This window comes from Aquarana catesbeiana, linkage group LG13, assembly GCF_042186555.1.
Source record: "Aquarana catesbeiana isolate 2022-GZ linkage group LG13, ASM4218655v1, whole genome shotgun sequence".
Taxonomy (NCBI): domain Eukaryota; kingdom Metazoa; phylum Chordata; class Amphibia; order Anura; family Ranidae; genus Aquarana; species Aquarana catesbeiana.
In genome coordinates this window covers 154415938-154438209 of record NC_133336.1, presented here as the reverse complement: position 1 = coordinate 154438209, position 22272 = coordinate 154415938, and the positions used below count along the sequence as shown (strand labels likewise).

The window sequence follows — 22272 nt, the reverse complement described above, 5'->3', positions numbered from 1 at the left end:
ACAAATACTGTACTGGTGACCCCACAATAGGGATAAAACTTTTTCGCAGAAGAGAGTTTAATAAGACTTGTGGCCACTCATTACAATTAGAAGAAAAGAGGTTTAACCTTAAACTACGTAGAGGGTTCTTTACTCTAAGAGCGGCAAGGATGTGGAATTCCCTTCCACAGGCGGTGGTCTCAGCGGGGAGCATTGATAGCTTCAAGAAACTATTAGATAATCACCTGAATGACCGCAATATACAGGGATATGTAATGTAATACTGACACATAATCACAATCATAGGTTGGACTTGATGGACTTGTGTCTTTTTTCAACCTCACCTACTATGTAACTATGTAACTATGTAATCTCAGTATAAATACAGCTGTACTGTGAAGCCCTCAGAGGTTTGTTAGAGAACTTTTGTGAACAAACAGCATCATGAAGGCCAAGGAACACACCAGACAGGTCAGGGATAAAGTTGTGGAGAAGTTTAAAGCAGGGTTAGGTTATAAAAAAATATTTGCGCTAAAATGATATGCTTAATATATAGTTTATATACTTCTCAGTATGGAGGTTAAACACCCGTGAGATAGGTGACAATAGGTGCTATTAAGAAAAACTAGGGGATACCCTATCCAGCAAAAAACATAGGTACGTTTCATGCATGTCATAGATGTCATAGATCACAAATGCCATAACTAATCAGATCCCCACCAATAAATCAAATTGAAGTAACTTTTTTAAATATCTATTTTAATATATAAGATATCCTTTATCGCGTAAAGAGATTGGGTTAATCCTCATTAACAGCAGCATATGTGTTTTCTTTGGGGAAGGGCTTTTTGCCCTTTCTAAAGATGGCGATTCTAGATTGCGGGACGCCTTGAGCTCAGAGTGGGGCGTTCCTCCTAATATGTAAAGTACTTAAGGTTTTGAGTCAGTGTGACGAAACGGCGTAGGGAGGAGCGGCGTGCCGGCGTCACCACACATTACTACGCTGATCCTGGAAGCGACGGGCAGCGCATTGTAGCCGGCCGGCCTGTGATTTTATGAATCGCTTTTTGTACAGCATAACTGAAAGTGTATTTTTTATCCTTAATTAAACTGTATCAAACTTGTTACACTATGGGAGCCTCTTTCTGTTTATCCATATGGGAGATGAGCGTTTAACCTAACACCTAGAAGATCTGTGGTGAGAGATACAGTGGGATCCTTCATTGCCGAGACCCGCGGCTGGGGTTTACAGCCACATGCCTACTTGATCTCTGTGACAGGAGATCAAAGGAGCTGGTAAGGGGCAGTATTTACATTGGTGGAGGAACCCTTCTGTCATCACATCCTTCCTGGTGATATTACTGTGGTATCTACATCGCATGGATTCTTGTCCTAAACCACCTTTGAGGAAACATTCTGCTTTTAAACTTTTTCCTTCTCAGACATTTGTTGAAATGGACTAAATGTACCCATGTTTTTTGCTGGATAGGGTATCACCTAGTTTTTCTTAATAGCACCTATTGTCACCTACCTCACGGATGTTTAACCTCCATACTGAGAGGTATATAAACTATATATTAAGCATATAATTTTAGCGCAGCTATTTGTTGAATTATGTGTATTTTAGTGTGGGTGTCTCACATTTTTTTAGTTGCAGCTGTTTGTTATTTTATACAATCTGTATAGTATTTGTACAGGTTTTTTTTGGGGGATAGCACAGTAATTTTTCTGATATAATTATAAAAAAAATATTGCATGCTTTGAACATCTCGTGGAGAAATGTTCAATCCATCATCCGAAAATGGAAAGAGTATGGCACAACTGCAAAGCTACCAAGATATGGCCCTCCACCTAAACTGACAGGCCGGGCAAGGAGAGCATTAATCAGAGAAGCAGCCAAGAGGTCCATGGTAACTCTGGAGGAGTTGCAGAGAGCCACAGCTCAGGAGGAAGAATCTGTCCACATGACAACTATTATTCGCGCACTCCACAAATCTGGCCTTTATGGAAGAGTGGCAAGAAGAAAGCCATTGTTGAAAGAAAGCCATAAGAAGTCCCGTTTGCAGTTTGCGAGAAGCCATGTGGGGGACAAAAGAAACATGTGGAAGAAGGTGCTCTGGTAAGATGAGACCAAAATTTAACTTTTTGGCATAAAAACAAAAAACGCTATGTGTGGCTTAAAACAATGCACATCACCCTGAACACCCCATCCCTACCGTGAAATATGGTGGTGGCAGCATCATGTTGTGGGGATGTTTTTCTTCAACAGGGACAGAGAAGCTGGTCAGAGTTAATGTGAAGATGGATGTAGCCAAATACAGGGCAATCTTGGAAGAAAACCTGCTAGAGTCTGCAAAAAACTTGAGATTAGGGTGGAGGTTCACCTACCAGCAGAACAACGAACCTAAACATACAGCCAGAGCTTCAATGGAATGGATTAGATCTGTCAGGGCTGGCTCAGCCCTTCCTTCTCTGAGCTGGCCGCTCAGCTGTCGGCTAATTGCCAGCTCTCATCTCTCTCCACAGTTAACCAGCTGTTGTGGATCCGCTCGTCAGTCCCGCCTACTTAAAGATCTCCAGCTCACTTCATTCCTGCCTTCGCCTTGGTCACAGCACAAGAAACCATCTCCTGAGTTCCTGTTTAAAGACTGGCTTTGCTGACATCCCTTCTGGCTCCATATCCTGCTTGCTGTTCCTCCACTTGGATCCCTGACTTCTGGCTTGGCCGATTACCCGATCTGGTTACTGAACTCTGGCTTTGCCGATTACCCGATCTGGTTACTGAACTCTGGCTTGGCTGATTACCCGATCTGGTTACTGGACTCTGGCTATGCTTTGACTACGCTTACTCTATTTACCTTTTTATTTTTATTAATAAACTAGTGTGATTTAACTGTACTTCTGTCTCGGTCTGGTTCATGATTTCTGACAGTAGGCGAAGGCCATGAATTCAGAAGATACAGTCAATCCACTTGTTGGTAATATTTTTTCCAGATTGGATGAGCAAGATCACCGCATGGATCAGTTTGCCATGGCGTTGCAAACGCTCCTGAGTTGCACGGCTCACCTGGAATCCCCCCCTGTGGCTGCTCCAGTACAATCTGAGTTGCAGGCTGTCCCTGCTGCTGCGCCAGTCTCTGTGCAGGCACCCGCCTTGAATATCACCTCTATGAGAGGTATGTCTGGTTCCGCCCCGCTTCCCCAGCGATTTGGGGGCGATCCAGTTCAATGCAGAGGGTTTCTCAATCAAGTTGATATATACTTTGAGATGCTCCCCCAGGCGTTTCCCACGGACAGAAGCAAAGTAGGGTTTGTGATATCTTTGCTTTCTGAGAGAGCCTTGGCCTGGGCTAACCCTCTATTGGAGACACAAAAACCTGTTGTCTTGAGTTACCCTGAGTTTGTGGCCTACTTTAAAAGGGTATTTGACGTTCCCGCACGCTCCGCTTCTGCTGCAAAGTGCCTCATGTCAATCAGAGTACGAGAACTGTTGCCGACTACGCCATTGAGTTCCGTACTCTGGCAGCAGAGGTTGCTTGGAACAATGAGGCCCTCGAAGCTGCTTTTTCTCATGGTCTCTCGGATTCCATCAAGGATGAGGTAGCAGCCCGAGATATACCCGCTGAGCTGTAGAGCTTGATCTCGTTTGCCATCCTCATTGACTCCAGACTCAGAGAAAGACTTTCTTTTAAGGAGCACTTGCGGAAGCTTCCTGTACGTTTGCCTCCGAGCTTTGCAGTCCCACCCGTGCCTCCCTCACCTCCCATGCTTCCTGGTACCGAGTCGGTCAGTGAAGATGAACCCATGCATTTGGCCTTCACGCGTCTCTCTGCGGATGAGAGAGCCTTTAGGGGGAGGGAGAGACTGGGCATTTATTGTGGCCAGGCAGGTCACTTTTTGAAGTATTGTCCTACCCATCCTGGAAAAACCCGAACCTTGAGGTCCTGTCATTGACAGACCCTTAGGTGGTGTTGTGTCGTCCCCAGTTATCCAGAAGGATAAGCCTCTGGTTTCGGTCACCCTTTCTTGGGCTAAGTCGTCTATTGAGATACAGGCTCTAATCGACTCTGGGGCTGGTTCCGTTGTCCATGGCCGTAGGTGCTCTTCACCATGAGATAATCCAATTCCAAGTGATTTCCTCTCCTAAGTTTCTGCTGGTTATTGGTTATCCTTGGTTACAGAGGCACAACCCCTCTTTTGATTGGCTCCATGATGAGGTTCTCTCCTGGTCACCACAATGCAGTGAAACATGCTTCCGGAAGGTAGCCAAGGTCCTGTGCACCTCTTCACTCTCCTCCCTGCCAGAGGAATACTGTGATTTTAGCGATGTCTTTGACAAAGGTCAAGCCGGTAGTTTGCCTCCACACCGGCTGTATGATTGCGCAATTGACCTTCAACCTGGTGCTACTCCCCCTCGTGGCCGGGTTTACCCTTTGTCGGTCTTGGAGGATAAAGCCATGGAAGAGTATGTTGCAGACGCACTTTCTCTGGGTTTCATCTGCAAATCCTCGTCTCCTGATGGTGCTGGTTTCTTCTTCGTGAAGATGAGGAGCGGTGAACTGAGACCTTGTATTGATTATAGGAGTCTCAATCGTTTCACGATTAAGAATGCCTACCCGATCCCATTGATTACAGAGTTATTTGACCGCCTCAAGGGAGCAACGGTTTTCACTAAGCTAGATCTGAGAGGGGCTTACAATCTCGTGAGGATTAAGGAGGGTGAGGAGTGGAAAACTGCGTTTAATACCAGAACAGGCCATTGTGAGTATCTGGTAATGCCTTTTGGCCTTTGTAACGCCCCGGCAGTTTTCCAGGAATTTATTAACTATGTACTCCGAGATTTGTTACAGTTATGTGTAGTGGTTTATCTCAATGATATCCTCATATTTTCCAAGTCCCCGGAGAACCACCACACAGATGTCTGTCGTGTGCTTCAGAAATTAAGAGGGAACAATCTCTATTGTAAACTGGAGAAGTGTGAATTCCATCGGGAACAGGTTAATTTCCACTGCTGGTTTTTCGATGGACCCAGAGAAACTTTCGACAGTCCTACAGTGGCCTCGACCCATGGGGTTATGTCCTCTGCAGCGTTTCCTGGGTTCTGCCAACTATTATCGGAAGTTTATTCGTAACTTCTCATTTCTGGTCAAGCCCCTGGCTGATATGACCAGAAAGAACGGTAACCCACAGAGTTGGTCTCCAGAGTCCATTAAGGCCATTGAAAGTCTCAAGGCTGCCTTTGTTTCTGCTCCTGTGTTGGCACATCCTGATCCTAAGTTACCTTTTATCCTTGAGGTTGATGCTTCTGAGACTGGTGTTGGCGCCCTTCTGTCTCAACGTCCTACCTCAGAGTGCTATGCATCCTTGTGGCTACTTTTCCAAGAAATTGTCACCTGCCGAGTGCAATTATGAGATTGGTGACAGAGAGCTGTTGGCGATCATTTTAGCCCTGAAAGAATGGAGACATCTCCTCGAAGGTACCACTGTGCCAGTTCTCATTCTTACTGACCATAAGAATTTCACATTCTTGTCTGAGGCTAAACGCCTCTCTCCCAGAAGGGCGCGATGGGCTCTTTTCTTGTCAAGTTTCAATTACATTGTCTCATTCTTACCCGGTACTAAAAATGTAAGGGCTGACGCCTTGTCACGACAATTTTCTTCCACTTCAAAGTTGGAGTCGGTTCCGGTTCCTACGATTTCTCCTGATCGTATTCTGGCTACGGTTCGCACTGTCCCAGAGTGTCTCCGTACTGCCATGCTCCAGACTTACCATTCTTCGAAGGCAGCTGGCCACCCTGGGAAGAATCAACTCGTTTGGGCCATTTCCCAACAATTCTGGTGGCATAGTCAACGTGCTGATGTAACTGCCTTCATAGCTGCCTGTTCTGTGTGTGCTCAGAGTAAGACTCCACAACACCTTCCAGTGGGCCTCCTACAACCCATATGCAATAGAGAGAGGCCCTGGACCCACCTGTCTATGGATTTCATTGTGGAGTTGCCCAACTCCCAAGGCAACACAGTTATGCTTATGGTGGTTGACCGGTTCTCAAAGATGTGTCATTGCATTCCACTTAAGAAGTTACCCACTTCTAAGGAACTGGCTTCCATTTTTGCTCGGGAGATCTTATGCTTACGTGGGCTACCCAAGGTGATTGTCTCGGACAGGGGTAGTCAGTTTGTGTCCCGGTTCTGGCGAGCCTTTTGTGCACAGCTGAGAATTCAGCTTGCTTTCTCCTCTGCGTATCACCCGCAGTCTAATGGGGCTGCAGAACGAGCCAATCAGTCCTTGGAGCAATTCCTATGTTGCTATATTTCTGACCATAACAACAATTGGTCAGACCTATTACCATGGGCAGAGTTTGCTCACAACAGTGCCTTGAATTCTGCTTCCCGATTGTCTCCGTTTATGGCAAATTATTATGGTTTCCAACCTTTCATGTTGCCTGACTCATTTGTTCCGCAGAGTATTCCTGCACTAGAGGAGCATCCCTGTGGTCTTCTTTCCACTTGGGCACAAGTCCAGGAGGCTTTACGTCATGCTAAATGATAGGTACAGACTCCATGCTGACCGCAGACGCCTGCCTGCGCCTTCCTACCAGGTTGGGGACAGGGTCTGGCTGTCATCTCGCAACCTCCAACTTCGTGTTCCCTCACTGAAGTTCGCACCTCGGTTTATTGGGCCTTTCCGTATCCTTCGCAGGATTAACCCAGTGGCTTACACGTTGGACCTTCCACCTAGTATGCGCATCTCAAATGTGTTTCATGTCTCCTTACTGAAACCTTTGGTCTGCAACCGCTTTACCACCTCGGTGCCACGTCCTCACCCTATATAGGTTGAGAACCATGAGGAGAATGAGGTACAATCCATTGCGCATACAGTACCTGGTGCACTGGAAGGGGTACGGTCCGGTGGAACGTTCCTGGGTCTCATCCTCGGATGTACATGCTCCTGCCCTCCTCTGATTTCCATAGACGTTTTCCCCTCAAGCCCGGTGGTCCTCCAAGGGGGAGCGATCGTTGAGGAGGGGGGTACAGTCAGGGCTGGCTCAGCCCTTCCTTCTCTGAGTTGACCGCTCAGCTGTCGGCTAATTGCCAGCTTTCATCTCTCTCCACAGTTAACCAGCTGTTGTGGATCTGCTCGTCAGTCCCACCTACTTAACGACCTCCAGCTCACTTCATTCCTGCCTTCGCCTTGGTCACATCACAAGAAACCATCTCCTGCGTTCCTGTTTAAAGACTGGCTTTGCTGACATCCCTTCTGGCTCCCTATCCTGCTTGCTGTTCCTCGACTTGGATCCCTGACTTCTGGTTTGGCTTTTTACCCGATCTGGTTACTGAACTCTGGCTTGGCTGATTACCCGATCCAGTTACTGGACTCTGGCTATGCTTTGACTGCAGTTACTCTATTTACCTTTTTATTTTTATTAATAAACTAGTGTGATTTTACTGTACTTCTGTGTCGGTCTGGTTCATGGTTTCTGACAAGATCAAAGCATATTCATGTGTTAGAATGGTCTAGTCAAATTCCAGATCTAAATCTAATTGAAAATCCATGGCAAGACTTGAAAATTGCTGTTCGCAGACGCTCTCCATTCAATCTGACAGGGCTTGAGCTATTTTGAAAAGAAGGATGGGCAAACATTTCACTCTAGATGTGCAAAGCTGGTAGAGAAAGCCCCAAAAAGACTTGCAGCTGTAATTTCAGCTAAAGGTGGTTCTACAAAACATTGACTTAGGGGGGCTGAATACAAATGCACGCCACACTTTTCACATATTTATTTGTAAAAGATTTTGAAAACCATTTATCATTTTCCTTCCACTTCACAATTATGTGCCACTTGGTTGGTCTATCACTTAAAATCCCAATAATATACATTTACTTTTTAGGTTGTTACATGACAAAATGTGGAAAATTTCAAGGGGTTGGAATACTTTTTTAAGGCACTGTAGAGACAGACACCACCATCCCTCCATTTTATCCTGTCTTTCTGAAAGAGAGCATAACCCAGTGATATGGAGAATGAAGCCAAGATTCAGCAATACCAATTAAATCATAATTCACCCTCCCCTTCTCAATCTTCGTTTAAATACTCCTTCAGCCTTCCATTTAGGTGCAAACCATCTTTAGCATATAGGTTGTACCCCAATGAAACGTCAGCCCAGTGCTCTAGAAACCCAAATCTTTCCTTCTTACACCAGGTCTTTAGCCATGCATTTAGCTCTTTAATCTTTCATGTGTTGTACATGGCACAGGCAATATTTCAGAGACTATCACCCTGGAGGTCCTTCCCTTTAACTTGCAGCCTAGTTCTCTAAATAGGTTTTTGAGGAGCCTCCACCTTCCATATCTTGTCATTGGTTGCAACATGGACCAAGACAGCTGGGTCATGCCCAGCCCCTCCCAGTGATTTATCAACCCGGTCCACCACATGCCGAACCCTGGCACCAGGGAGACAGCATACCATTCTGTTGAGGTGATCCTGGCAACAAATTATTCTTTCTGTTAATAGAATCCCCTATTACCACCAACTGTCGAGGCCTACCTGCACAACCCTCACCACCCCTACTAGATGGGTTCCTCTTTTTCTTTTTGTTTTCTCAGCACCCTTATACTATGATGTAAAGATGATGACCTCATGCCTCATTTTCGTGCTTCATCGCTGATATTCAAATTCTGTCTACGGGCCGTCTCAAGCATACAATCTTTGGCTGGAATATTCAAAGCGGGCATACCCCGTTGGGTTGTGGCTCATCGGAGCACCCCGACACACGGGGGCCTCCAGACCTTTATTCTGAGTCTGGAGGCATCATCCCCCTTGGGCCGCAACACTCTGCGCAATTGTCAGGGCATTAAGTTGTCCTGTACATGCACACTTGCTTTTGGCCATCTTGCCAGTAGTTGCGGCCCTCTTTGTGTGTCGACGCCTGACGTCACCGCCTACATCACGCGGTGACGCCGGGCGCCGCTTCGGCCGAGGGACCGCCTATCCAGGATCGTTACTGCTCCGCAATTAAGCTGCAGATGTCCGGGTGCACCACCTGTTTGGGGCTCGCTCGGTTCACCTGTCAGCCCTCAGTGCAGGTGTATAGCATTGGTGGGATTATTAGTCTAGCCACCCTCACTATATCCTCCATATATACCTGGCATGTTGCAACAAACCACTTGCTGCACAGCCAGGACATCTGTTCTACCCCTCTCATTTGGAGAGTTTTGGTGGTCTAAGGTATGAGATGCATTTTCATGAGTCGACCTTTTATCCATCTGCTTATACTTCTTTACCCCCTATATTGCCTTTTCTATTTGATAAATGTAATCCTAGATCAGTGCACTATTGGGGGCATGCAGCATATTTCTACGCTGCAGGGGTCACCAATGTTATCTCTCCTTTGCCTGCACTTTCTGCTTAATACTGAATCTATGAACAACTGCAGGTTTTCCTTGCATACCATTTTGCCTACTCTTTATACATTTCTACTGTTTGAAGTCTAATCTGGCAGATTGACTTCTGCTTTTTATACATACACTTTTTTCCTCTTCTGGCTTATTTACACCCCTCTTCCATCTAATTTCATTCTGGCAGGCATCCCGCTTTTTGGCTATCCCCGTGTGCCCTGATCTGCCACACCCCTGCGGGGAAGATGCCCGTTCCAGCCACTCACATACTCTCATAATAAATGCTGTTTGGGAACCCCTTAAAAGACCTACTGTGGTGAATATTTGTCTGCTGCCTCCTATTTTCTCCATTGAATCTTGCTATGCGACTTAGCATTTTTTGAGGCGTGAAGTATCATCTATTCCAACGGGGCTGTGCACTCTTAAAAGGAGCACATGACCTGTGAGTACCATATATTGCAAATGTTTGCTTTTTTTTCTGCCATGTTGAAATTATTGCACCAAGTTATACCTGTTTACTAGTTAATACATAACTTTTATTTATTCAAACACACATATATATATATATATATATATATATCTCCAGTAGAACTATATCAGCATGTGTCCATTTAAACCCTAAGGAAGGAAATGAACATATCAATCTAGCCTTTTTGGCCTTTGTTTCCGAAACATGTTGGGATTTGTTGCGACCACTACCCATATTAGACTTTATGTCTAGAATCTTGTGTGTCTCAACATTTAGCAGCTGTTATGTTCTAATCATGTGTCCCATTCATGTTTTTAGATGTTTATTGTTAATATCACTTTGTATTTACTTCTTACATATAATTTATACATTTTTATACCTTTTTAGTACTTTTGTCTCTTACATCTTGACATTTCTCCTGCCCGTACCATCCCCAGGTGGCTCAACACAGAGACCTCCATGTCTGCCACACATGCCCAGATACAGGAGTAGGTTAAAAACTCAACTATCCCGAGGAGGCAGGAGGCGGAGCCTAGCGGAGCAGACATGCATTGTTAGAGCTCCACACCGCTGAGGAGAGAAGAGAAGGACAAAGCGGAGCCTGCAGGCTCAAAAGGTATCCATTTGAACCTTTTTGCCCCAGGGAACAAACTGTGAAAGTTTGGGCAGGAAATATGGTACTGGGAGGAAACCGTGGCAGAAATAAAAATCACCTCACAAAGAGCTCACAGGCACTCACTGCAGCTGAAGCAGCTCCAGTCACCTCACAAGATACAGCATCAGGGCGCTCTCACAGACAGAAAATGTCACAGCAAGACTCTCCATTTGAGTCAGATACAGAACAAATCCTCTCACAAACTTCTCCACAAGCCTCCTCAGTATCCCCAGTAATATTATTACAATTTGAAAAGATGCTTCATAAGGCTTTAAAACAAACCTCAGACCAAATAACAAAAAGCCTAACCAAAAAAATAAGAGAGCTGGGAAACCGCACCGCAGCCTTAGAAATAAAAATGGATGAAATTGAAATTACAACCCAAGAAAATATAACAGAATTGGAACAATTAAAAAAAGAGAATTTAATACTTCAAACTAAGCTCGAAGATTACGAAAATAGAGCCAGACGTTCAAACTTACGCATAAGGGGAATACCTGAAACTGTGACAGACCTGCAATCTACTATTACTGCTCTATTACAAGAACTAAAGCCAGATATCCCTATTGAACGTTTAGAACTGGACAGAGTACACAGAGCCCTCACAGCCAAAAAGAAAGATGGACCCCCACGTGATATAATCACAAAATTTCATTATTACAGAACGAAAGAACAAATACTAATTGCTGCAAGAGAAAAAAAGGAACTTAATTTTCAAGGACACAATTATCAAATTTTTGCTGACCTATCCCAACTTACTATTACTAAAAGACGATCCATGAAACCCCAACTAATGGAACTGCAACGCCACAACATTATGTATCAATGGGGCTTCTCCTTTTCAGTCAGATTTAACTACCAAGGTACAATTTACAGAAGCAGATCAGCAGATGAACTACAACAAACCCTTTTAAAATTAAATCTGACAGAACCCACAAGCAGCAACACTCCCACACGCAGAAGAATGGCGTCATCTTCACCTTCAGGCAGCACCCAGAAAATTTCAGAACAAAATGGGAATCATCATTCTCACAAAAGAGGCCGTTATGCCACATCATCCATGGACCAAGAAGATTCAATGGACTGACATCCTAATTCCTGATATCTCTTCATTTATTATACGAAGAGATGGTTCTCTATAAAAAACCTGTATTTATAACTGAATGTAACTGCATTCTGATAGTCACACACTGTGTGGGATCATGTTACATTCCAGTTATATTTCTTATTACTTCTGATTCATATAGCCTTAGAATATATAAGTGAAATAAGGAAATTCTTGTTCAGTTATATATTATCAGGTAATAACAATAGATTTATTACTTTTTAGGACAAATATGTTCAATAATCCAGAAGTAATGGAAGCTTTTTCTTTCTTTTCTTAAAACAAATATATTATTACCTAACTAGTTCCTAGAATTATGTTTTTGTTTATTCTAATCTGAAGCAATACAACCTCAATTTTATGAGTTAACATATCTAAACAGTTACACATGAATAAAATATGTAATTGTTTACTCTAAAAGGGTTAAAATCCCAAAATAATTCAAACTATCTTCATCAATACCAAAGTTATTAACAGTACCTTTCTAACTGAATTATTTAGCCTAGGGCAAGACTAACCATATACAACCACCCTGGAATAAATAATTTCAACAAAAACTATATTCTGCACTCCAATTAATGAAACATCATTTTGATGTCTTTTGACATAGCACTTCTCTCCTGTAAGCGGAAGATCCGTGTACCCCCATTAGCCCTCCTCATTCTCCCAACCATATTATGTGGGAGTGTGACGAAGGCACTTATTCCCCTGAGAGAGATATTTATTCTCTTTCACAGGTAAATTGTGATTACTTGCAAAAAATAATTTATACAATGTATCATCTAATCTCATATGTTTTTTGTTTACTCTTTACTCCAGAATTCACTGGTTTCTTTTCTATCTATTCATCTCTTCAGTCCACACAGGTTGATCTGCGCAGTCAGCTCTGCATAACAAAAAGTAAGTCAAAACTATTTGATCTATTGCCATGGCACCACTGAATATACTTTCCCTGAATGTTCAGGGAATAAATGTCCCTCAAAAAAGGACCAAAGCTTTCCGTACTTTCCATAACAAGAAGGCTCACATAGTATGCCTCCAAGAAACACACTTCACCAAAGATTCTACTCCAAAATATATTTCTCCTTTTTATCAACAAATTTACACGGCTTCTGCCTGTACCAAGCAAAGGGGAACTCTAATTGCATTTCCCCGATCCACACCATTCACCTTATCATCAGAAATTAAAGACCCAGAAGGTAGATACCTGATACTCATGGGTTATATAATGGATACAGCAATCACAGTGATTTCCTACTACGCTCCTAACAAACAACCTACACCATTCCTCTCACATATATTACAAGTGATTAATACACACAAAATAGGAACAGTGATAATGTGTGGGGATTCGAACCAGGTCCTCCTCCCATTTCTAGATAAATCACCTTTTACACCATCCAAAATAACCTCTAGATTACCTTTTTCTCAACTTCTTTCCAAATACAATCTGGTAGATTCATGGAGAGAAAGTAACCCAATGAAAAAGAAATTCACTTATTTCTCGCACCCTCATCAAACCTTCACCAGAATAGATCATATTTTTCTAACAATAGGAATGATACCAGAAATTATTGCATCAGATATAATTCCGATTCCGTGGTCTGACCATAATGCAGTATACACTACTATAGCCTCAGCCATACCAAAAGCGCATGACCCAACGTGGTACTTACCGGACATAATGCTCAAACACCCACTACATCAGATGGCCATTGAACAAGCTTTAAAGGAATACATATCAATTAATAACACAACAGACATCTCCCCAATAACACTGTGGGAAGCTCATAAGCCTGTCTTGCGTGGTACAATACAACGACAAATGGCACTATTTAAACGGGAACGCAAAAATCTAGCAAAAAAACTAGAACTCAATTTTAATGCAGCCTACATATCATTTCAAGATAATCCATCTCAGAGTACAAAATCTCATCTGGAAAAATCTAGATTGGAATACGATCTATTTCTCACTGAGTCAGTTGATAAATCCCTCAAACGCTCCAAAAACACAATTTCTACATGAATACAAACAAACCAGGTACATATTTGGCTCGGGCATTAAATTCAACTAACAAATCTTTCAAACCAATACGTTTGAAATTATCAAAAAATGTTTACACTTGTAATCCAGTTAAAATAGTCCATAAATTTCACTCACATCTCGCAACTTTATACAAGACAAACAATGAATTTAATCCTACAGAAGCTGAATCCTTCTTCTCAAAAATAACCTTACCTGAGTTATCTCAGAATCAAAAAAGCAGTTTGGATGAGCCTATAACTATAGATGAAGTTGCTAACGCCATAAAAGACCTAAAACTTAACAAAAGACCAGGCCCAGACGGCTACTCGGCTTTATACTATAAAACATTCTCAGAAATACTCTCTCCCATTCTCACTGAAACTTTTAACAAACTTCTAGATGGACATTCTTTTCGGCAAGAAACACTAATGACAATTGTTTGTATGATCCCAAAACCCCTTTCTGATGATACTTCCTGTGTGAATTATCGGCCTATCTCTCTGTTAAACCTCGATATTAAATTATTAGCAAAAATAATAGCAAAACGCCTCAATAGCATTATAGGAAAATTAATACATAGAGATCAAGTAGGCTTCATGCCAAATAGACAGGCAGGCGATAATATACGCAGGGCAGTGTTATTGGCACATATTGCTAAAAAACGGAAAATCCCTTTATGTTTTCTATCTCTCGATATTAAGAGGGCATTTGACACAGTATCCTGGCAATATATGCAATATTCATTACAAAAATGGGGTTTTGGACCCCACTTTTTAACATGGATCAAAGCATTATATAATAAACCCAAAGCCTATATAAAATATGCTGGATACAAATCTGAAGCCTTTAATATCGAAAGAGGTACCCGACAGGGTTGCCCATTATCTCCCTTATTATTTGCCCTTATACTCGAACCCATGGCCCAATACATCAGAACAAACCAAACTATAACTGGTATTGAAGTAGGAGGTATTACACACAAATTATGTATATTTGCAGACGATATATTACTTTTTCTATCATCACCTCAGGTCTCTGGTCCTAACTTAATACCAGCTGTTGATGGATTTGCAGCCCTATCCGGCCTTATGATTAATCCTAAGAAATGCCTAGTGCTTAATATTTCACTCACAAACATGGAATTGATCCCGGCTAGGGCTGCACTCCCATTCACATGGGCAGAAAAATCAATCCCATATCTTGGAATTCATTTAACAGCATCTCATTCTGACTTATTCTCAACCAATTATCCTCCTGTATTAAGACAGATCACAAATCTAATAAAACAATGGTCGCAACTTCCTTTATCCTGGATAGGGAAGATTAATGCAATCAAAATGACTATTCTACCCAAATTGCTTTATCTATTCAGAGTCCTCCCTATTCCAATTCCTTCCTATTTTTTGAGAATAGTACAAAAAAGAGCAACTTTGTTTATATGGGGCTCTTCTAAACCACGTATACCTATACACACACTACATCTTCCCAAAAATAAAGGAGGCCTGGGATATCCTAATTTTACTAACTACTACAGAGCAGCACATTTGGCCAGTCTGTCCAAATACCATGCAAAACAGGAAATCCCATTATGGGTATTTATAGAGGCTTCAGAAAATGACCCTCTATTAATATCAAATTTATTATGGCTTGATCCTAAAGACCGCTTTAAAATTCATAATCCCATAACTAAACACTTCTTATCTCTCTGGGATAAACTAAAAACCAAATATCAGTTACAATCTCCACACAATCCTCTCCTTTCTTTTATCAGAAATCCGGCCTTTTATCCGGCATGGATCTACCCAAATTCTTTTAAAGCTTGGACAACATCAGGCATTCAGACACTAAATGACTTCATAGCATCTAAATCATTCCTTTCATTCCCATCGCTTAGAGAAAAATATGATCTACCAAACTCTGAGATATTTAGATATCTCCAAATCAAAAATTTCTATACACCATTCCTAAAGGGGGATACACCATTATCCCAATTATCCATTTTTGAATCAATCTGTACAAAAGATCCATTTGCTAAAGGTACAATTTCATCACTTTATAATCAATTATATGAAGTAGCAAATCTTAATAGACCCTCTTACGTTCAGAGGTGGGAGGAGGACCTGGGACGAACTTTAGAAGACACGGACTGGTCTAATATATGGCTCACATCTAAGTCATCTTCACCCAACATCTTAGCACTGGAGACAAATTATAAAGTCCTAACTCGCTGGTACCTTGTACCCGCTAGAGTGGCAAAATATTCACCTAATACCTCAACTCTTTGTTTTCGAGGATGCCCAGAAATAGGCACATATTTACACATATGGTGGACGTGCCCAGTAATCCAAACCTTCTGGAAGGAAGTCTTCGTGATTGCATCTAAAATATTTAAAAAAATAATACAACCAGATCCATATTTAACTTTACTTAATCTAAAACCGGAATGGTTAACACTCTCTCAATTCAAACTTATGATCCAACTAATAACGGCTGCAAAACAAACAGTGGCCAAGGCATGGAAATCTCCTACATTGGTACTAGCAGAAACAATTCACAGAATGAATAATACAATGTCCCATGCTAAGATGGTAGCCATCGATCAAAATCAAATTCCAAAATTTGAAAAACTTTGGCATCCTTGGATAAAACAACAGTTCCTGTCAAATTTCAATGACTCTGTCCTGTTGCCATGGTAACAGATTAAATGACTTACAGAGACACCCATTCTAAGGCTTCAAAGAGAACTAAAAAGAATAATAAACTGACGAGCGGGACAACCTTGTGGACCATACCTCTACCTTTCAACCCTTTTTCTTCTTTCGCTTTCCTTTTCTCCACCTTACGATTAAAGCTCATTATCAGAATTTATTTGACCTATATACACTCTACTTGTTAACAATATGTATAGTAGGTATAAATCTTTTAAATACCTACAAAAGTAACTAAGGAAATGATATATATCTTTAATTTAGGTTTACGTGAACCCAATGTTTAATATTTGAAATTTCATGATATTTACCTATATAAACCCTACTGTAAAACAATGAGCTTACTTTATAGATCCTTGTAAACTTACTTTATGTATCTTTATGTATCTTTATAACATTGTATACTCAATAAACTTCTTTTGACAAGGAAATTTCATGATATTTACCTATATAAACCCTACTGTAAAACAATGAGCTTACTTTATAGATCCTTGTAAACTTACTTTATGTATCTTTATAACATTGTATACTCAATAAACTTCTTTTGACAAGGAAAAACTCAACTATCCCATTGCCCTGATCTGTATTGTGTCTATATTCAACCTTACCAATTATATAACTATTTAACTATGTAGCAGCTGCCTGAATACCCAGAACAGAGGCTGTATCTGATAAGATGCAGTCACTATTCAGCCAAGATTTTTCCACCTAGCTCAGTCAATTTTTATAATGACTTTTGTTGAGCCAGGTGGTACTGACGGGGCCACCTGTGCCATGAATTTCAGCCGATTTAACAGGAATCAGCTGAAATGTAATCTGTATATGAATAGCTGTATGATGCCACCAGGTGGGATAAAGTCAAAGCATCAAAGAGAAAGTTATATTTTTCCTTCTTCCTTTCTTAAAATGCTAACAATAGCCCATATGGTAGAGACACAGAAGACTAGCTGGAGATCTGAACTAGGCTATGCACCTGTAGGCCAGGCACACCTAGGTGGGAGTTAACCAGAATTCAATAAGGAAACTCCCATGAGAAAAAGGTAAGCAGCAGAAAATATAGTGAAAACCCACTATCTAATAAAACTTTGATATAGAACAATTGGTTGACTACCAGAAAGATCAGTGTGGATTCAAAAAACACTCCTTCACACCTCAAATTATGTCACACTCTCTATGTCAAGTTAGCACAGGGTGATAATGTAATGTGAAAATACTTCAGCCATAACCTTAGAAGAGCTGCAGTCACACTGAAAGCAACAACTTTTAAACCACAAGTCCCACTTACATGGTTATAGGAGGGGAGTCTCTGCCAAATGCAGAAATCTACATGGGGAAACAAACAGAACTGAACAAAGGGGAGCAAGTAGGTGGCTTGTGAACTCTTTAGGTCTTGTGTTTCCTGCAGGTTGAAAGGGCAATCTCTCAAGTGAACTATCCTAGAGAATGGCTAAGTTCACTTATAACAAGGAGCAAATATCACTGCCCGATCTCAGGCATAAACTGATATGTTAATCCCCATCATGGTCTGCATTTTGCAGTCAATTCATGGAACACATCCTGCAGTGTGGAGCCTGCAGGTTGTAACTGAGTTCTCCCTGTTTAACACAACACGGAAAACTGTATGATTGAAGTAAGGGCAAGTCATGTGCCTGGGCTGTCCCCTCAGCTTTATTTTTATTCATTTTATATACACACCCTCCATTCGTATTTTTAGCAATATGTTGGCTTCTGTGTTATTAAAGACAGCACTAAGCACATTGATAAAGCCCCTGGACAATGTAACTATTACGAAATGCCACGTAGGGCAGAGCGATGTGTTCGCGTCACCTCTCATCCCTGCTGCGGTTGCCAGTAGGATGGGTTGTCTGTGAGCTTCCGGCCGGTGCTCCAGATTTTTTTAGGCGCTTACTTTATACCATCAGCATGTGAGTGCATTCTGTTTTGTTTACATATTTTAATAAAAGTTAAAGGTTTTACACTATTGGAGCCTTTCTATTTTTCATGATTACATCCACTCTGCTGCGGGTTGGTGTCCCATTACCTGTCAGTTTGAATAGCTACACTACGGCATTAAGGTCTTTGATGTGCTATCATATTCCAAGGCTCCTGGTTCAATGGTTGTGATCCGGATTATCATCCCTTTAAACAGCTTTCTCTGATCCTCTGTAGTGGGGGATCATGAGATTCTGGTAAGCGGCCACTTTTTACCTACGGTGGTGGATCAAGCACTCTTGTCTATATACAGCAGGAATTATAGTTCACATGGACTTTTATTTATCACATGGGTGATTTATATTTACTTCATGCACAAGGACTTTTGTTCATTATTATTATTTCACATAAGCAATGTATATTTGATGGACTGTCACTTAGTCATTATTTTTATAATTTTGCTTATTTTGTTTAATTCACATAATTTAGGAATATTGTGGATTGGTGATCATATGCATGACCACGAGTCCTTTTTAGCGCGATTCCGATTTTTCCAATTCTATTTTCACATTGATAAAGCACATTTTAAAGTAGCACAAATAATTAGCAAAATCATTACCATCCATTGCCAGTACACTGTTTCTAGATGTCTCCATTCCATGTAAGCTTCTAGATAAGAGTCCTCGGATTCCAAACACTGCAATAACTACAGATACAAAAATTTTTTTTAAGGTTATAATTTGAAATCAAATTGCTTAACACATTACTCTAGCAATTATATGAATGGGGGCACCATCCACAGTGACCATATTCTCATTGTCTTTTCTCATACAGAATTAAGAATGAAATAAAAGATTTGGGGTGCAGCGGTAGTAAAAAGTAAATTTGAAGAGTGGCAATTTAAAGAAAAGTGTTACGGACTGAGCTATGGTAGGAGGAGAACTCGGTAAAATTAGTAGCTTCAGCCTGGAGTTCAGCTTTAAAGAAAACATTACTAGCTTGGGTTATGCAAAAATCTTAATGTTGTAATGTTACTTTAAAGCTGAAATCTAGCCAAGACTTCCTGTCTCATACCCAGAACACAGTAGAGCCTCAGAGTGCTCAGTCGTTCAGAGAAAGTGATGTATTCTAGCAATGAATACACAGCTTCCTTTGAGTCAGAGGTTTTGACATCAGCCCGCCTCTCTGACTCAGCCAATCAGAGGAAGCTGTGTATTCATTGCCAGTATACATGGCTTTCTCTGAATAGCTGAGCTGAGCACCGATCATATAGACTCTACTGTGTTCTCTGTATGAGACAAAGTCTCGGCTCCAACCTGGAACACAGTGCGGTATGCTGTATGTAGCCTCAGCTACATACAGTTTTTACTGCACATCCAGCGGCCTCACATGTTAGTGAGGGACAGAGTTTGGGCCAAGCTGGCCCAAACCAACTGTGTAAAGTAGATCAAAAGCTGGAGTTCAGCTTTAAACAAGTTGCAGACATCCTAACCTGCAAAAACTCATTTCAGAGAGGTGGCAAACTCATTTCAGGGAGGTACTTTTACGTATTGATTTTTTTACAATTTACTTTGTTTTAAATTTTTTTCACAATGCTCTTTGGGGAGGGGGTTGGGGCAGTAGACAGTGTTGATAGGGCAGGGGAGAGTGGTGTCAGTAGTTTTTAATTAATTTTTTAAATTTCTTTACACTTTACGTTTTTAGAATTTTTTAAACATTTTTTGGGGGCTTTGGTGAGATATCCGGGATCTAAACAGACCCCTGACATCTCCCCTTTGAGACAGAGAAAGTACTAATAATACAGATTCCCCAGTCCCTTTCTCAGCACTGAAGATGAATGAACAAGAGACAGAGGCTCCTGTTCATTCATAAACTGAGCAGAGTAAACAGTTTACTCTGCTCAGTTATCACAGGATCTCGCTCACTGTGTTCAATTCCTGACAGATTCCCCCTGCAGCCGGCGAGAGAGGAGGGGAGCCGGCTGCTGGGGACAAGGGGGGCGGAGGAGGGGGACGAGGGGGGTGGGGGAGGAGGACGGGGAGGGCGGAGGAGGACAGGAGGGGCGGAGGGAGGAGCACAAAGAACAGCTGGGAATGATCGGTGCTCCGGGGAACAGCTGTAAACACCGATCTGCTTGTATAGATTTTTTAGCCAACAGACATGGGAGGGAGAGAAGGAGAAATGGCTGTCAGCTAAAAATCTATACAGGGAGATTGGTGTTCACTGTCCCTCCTGCCGCACCGATCATTCCTGGGAGATCGCGAGGCGCTTGCGGGTGTGCGGGAGCCGCCGCAGAGATGCGGGAGACTTGGTATGTCTGAAGTTGTTAGCAAGCTTCAGGCGGCTTTCAACAAGCTTCATCTACAGTAGTGCTGAAGATTAGTGAACCCTGCAACTGCTTGTTTAAAGTGACAGTCACCAATCCGATTAAGATCTGTGTTTACCCTTTCAAACAAACTGAATGATGCTCAACAAAGCTGCTAGAAGCTTGAAAAAAAACTTGAAAATGCTTTGCAAAAGCTTGTGGTATACACTGCTCTTACACAAGCTAAAGCCCATGTGAACATGGCCTAACAGAAATAGAGTTACTGAGTGTATATTTATTTCTCCGGCTCTTTATATATAAAAACAGCTTTATAATGTTTTCATAGTACTAATTTATAACTACATTTTCATGTTTTGTGTTTTACTTGCTTTTTTTTTTTTTTACTTACCTTATTGCAGATTTCAGGATGATTGACAAGCTCAGTTTCCAAGGCAGACAAATGGTGAGCTCTCCGGTCAATCTGGCACCCTTGAGTATATAAATGAATCTGAAAACGAATTATCACACGTTAAAAAACAAACAAAAAAAAACAAAACAAACAAGCACACTTTAGTCACTTGTGTAGTTCAATAAAAACATAAAGGGTTCCTACATTGAAAAGGGAAAATATATTAGGTAGTTACTCAAAGGATGGTTTAGATCAATAGGTTCACACTGGGGTGTGCAAAACACCGCATGTGATATGCATAGAAATTGCACCGCATTCCTGTGCACATCACATTCGATGTTTGTGTGGTGCAATTTGAGCCATACATTATGGGTGCAGGACCCTTTTTCTCCCGCCCTGAATCGCATTGCATGGGTTACAATTCTGGTAATCGCACTGCGTTTTGCAATCTGTTTTAGGGTGTTGTTATTCTAACCTTGACACCCGCAGCAGATCGCTTGGATGTCGTGCAATTGCTAAGCAGTGCGAAGCGGGGAAAAGCAGCGAATCTTGTGTGTTTGCCACATAGCATCAGTGTGAACCAGGGCTGAGGGTGACATATCCCCACATTGATCTTACCTCATGGGCTAAAGCTTTTCCTCTAGTTATCTGAAATATGGACACAGACACAGATCTGTTCCATGCATTCTGGAAAATCAAACAATTCTGGATCACAGTGGTATGTTTTGCTACCATACACCTAGTAAACCATTTGTCCCTAAATCCAGAATAGACACTTTTTGACCTGACAGATGTTCCAGGAGCTAAAATTTCCAGAGGTTGCAATTAACTGCTCATGGTTTTTTGCTTTCGTGATAGGGAAAGCCATCCTGCATAAATGGATTTACCTCAATCCTCCCACTAGGTCATTGTATGCAGGGCAGTCTTATTGAGTGGGCACCCCTAGGCACTGCCCGGGGCCCCAGGTGCACATGGGGCCTCATCAGGGCTGGTTCTGCCAAAATAAATGACCTTGCAGGATGCAGCAGGGCTGAGGTGAGGTCAGCTGGAAGGACTGCAGTGTGGTCTCTGCACAGCCACGGACAAGTGACAACTAGCAGTGTCGGAGCTGCCGGGCTCAGGAGTCGGACGGCTGCAGGTGGCCACAGCGGCACCTTCTGTTCTACTTCTGCCCGCCAGCTGCCCGGGCTGGCTGTCACTTATCCTGACTCTCCTGAGCTGCTTCCCTGAGTGAAGGCTGAATGTTGGCTGCTCCGCCTTTACAGTCTCCACGGCTAAGGGTTGGGTGAA

The 22272-nt window shown here is 42.0% G+C and overlaps 1 protein-coding gene across 3 annotated transcripts in view; it reads right to left on the bottom strand.

The window, feature by feature from the left end:
* Positions 1-22272, bottom strand: part of TEDC1 (tubulin epsilon and delta complex 1) — a 552383-nt gene that overhangs the window by 94536 nt on the left and 435575 nt on the right. For all 3 annotated transcript variants that reach the window (XM_073610730.1, XM_073610728.1, XM_073610729.1), the window contains 2 exons: positions 20983-21081; positions 18888-18974 (listed from right to left, as the gene is read on the bottom strand). In XM_073610730.1, the coding sequence (XP_073466831.1) occupies positions 18888-18974; positions 20983-21081 (186 nt within the window). The remainder of the gene's footprint in view (positions 1-18887; positions 18975-20982; positions 21082-22272) is intronic.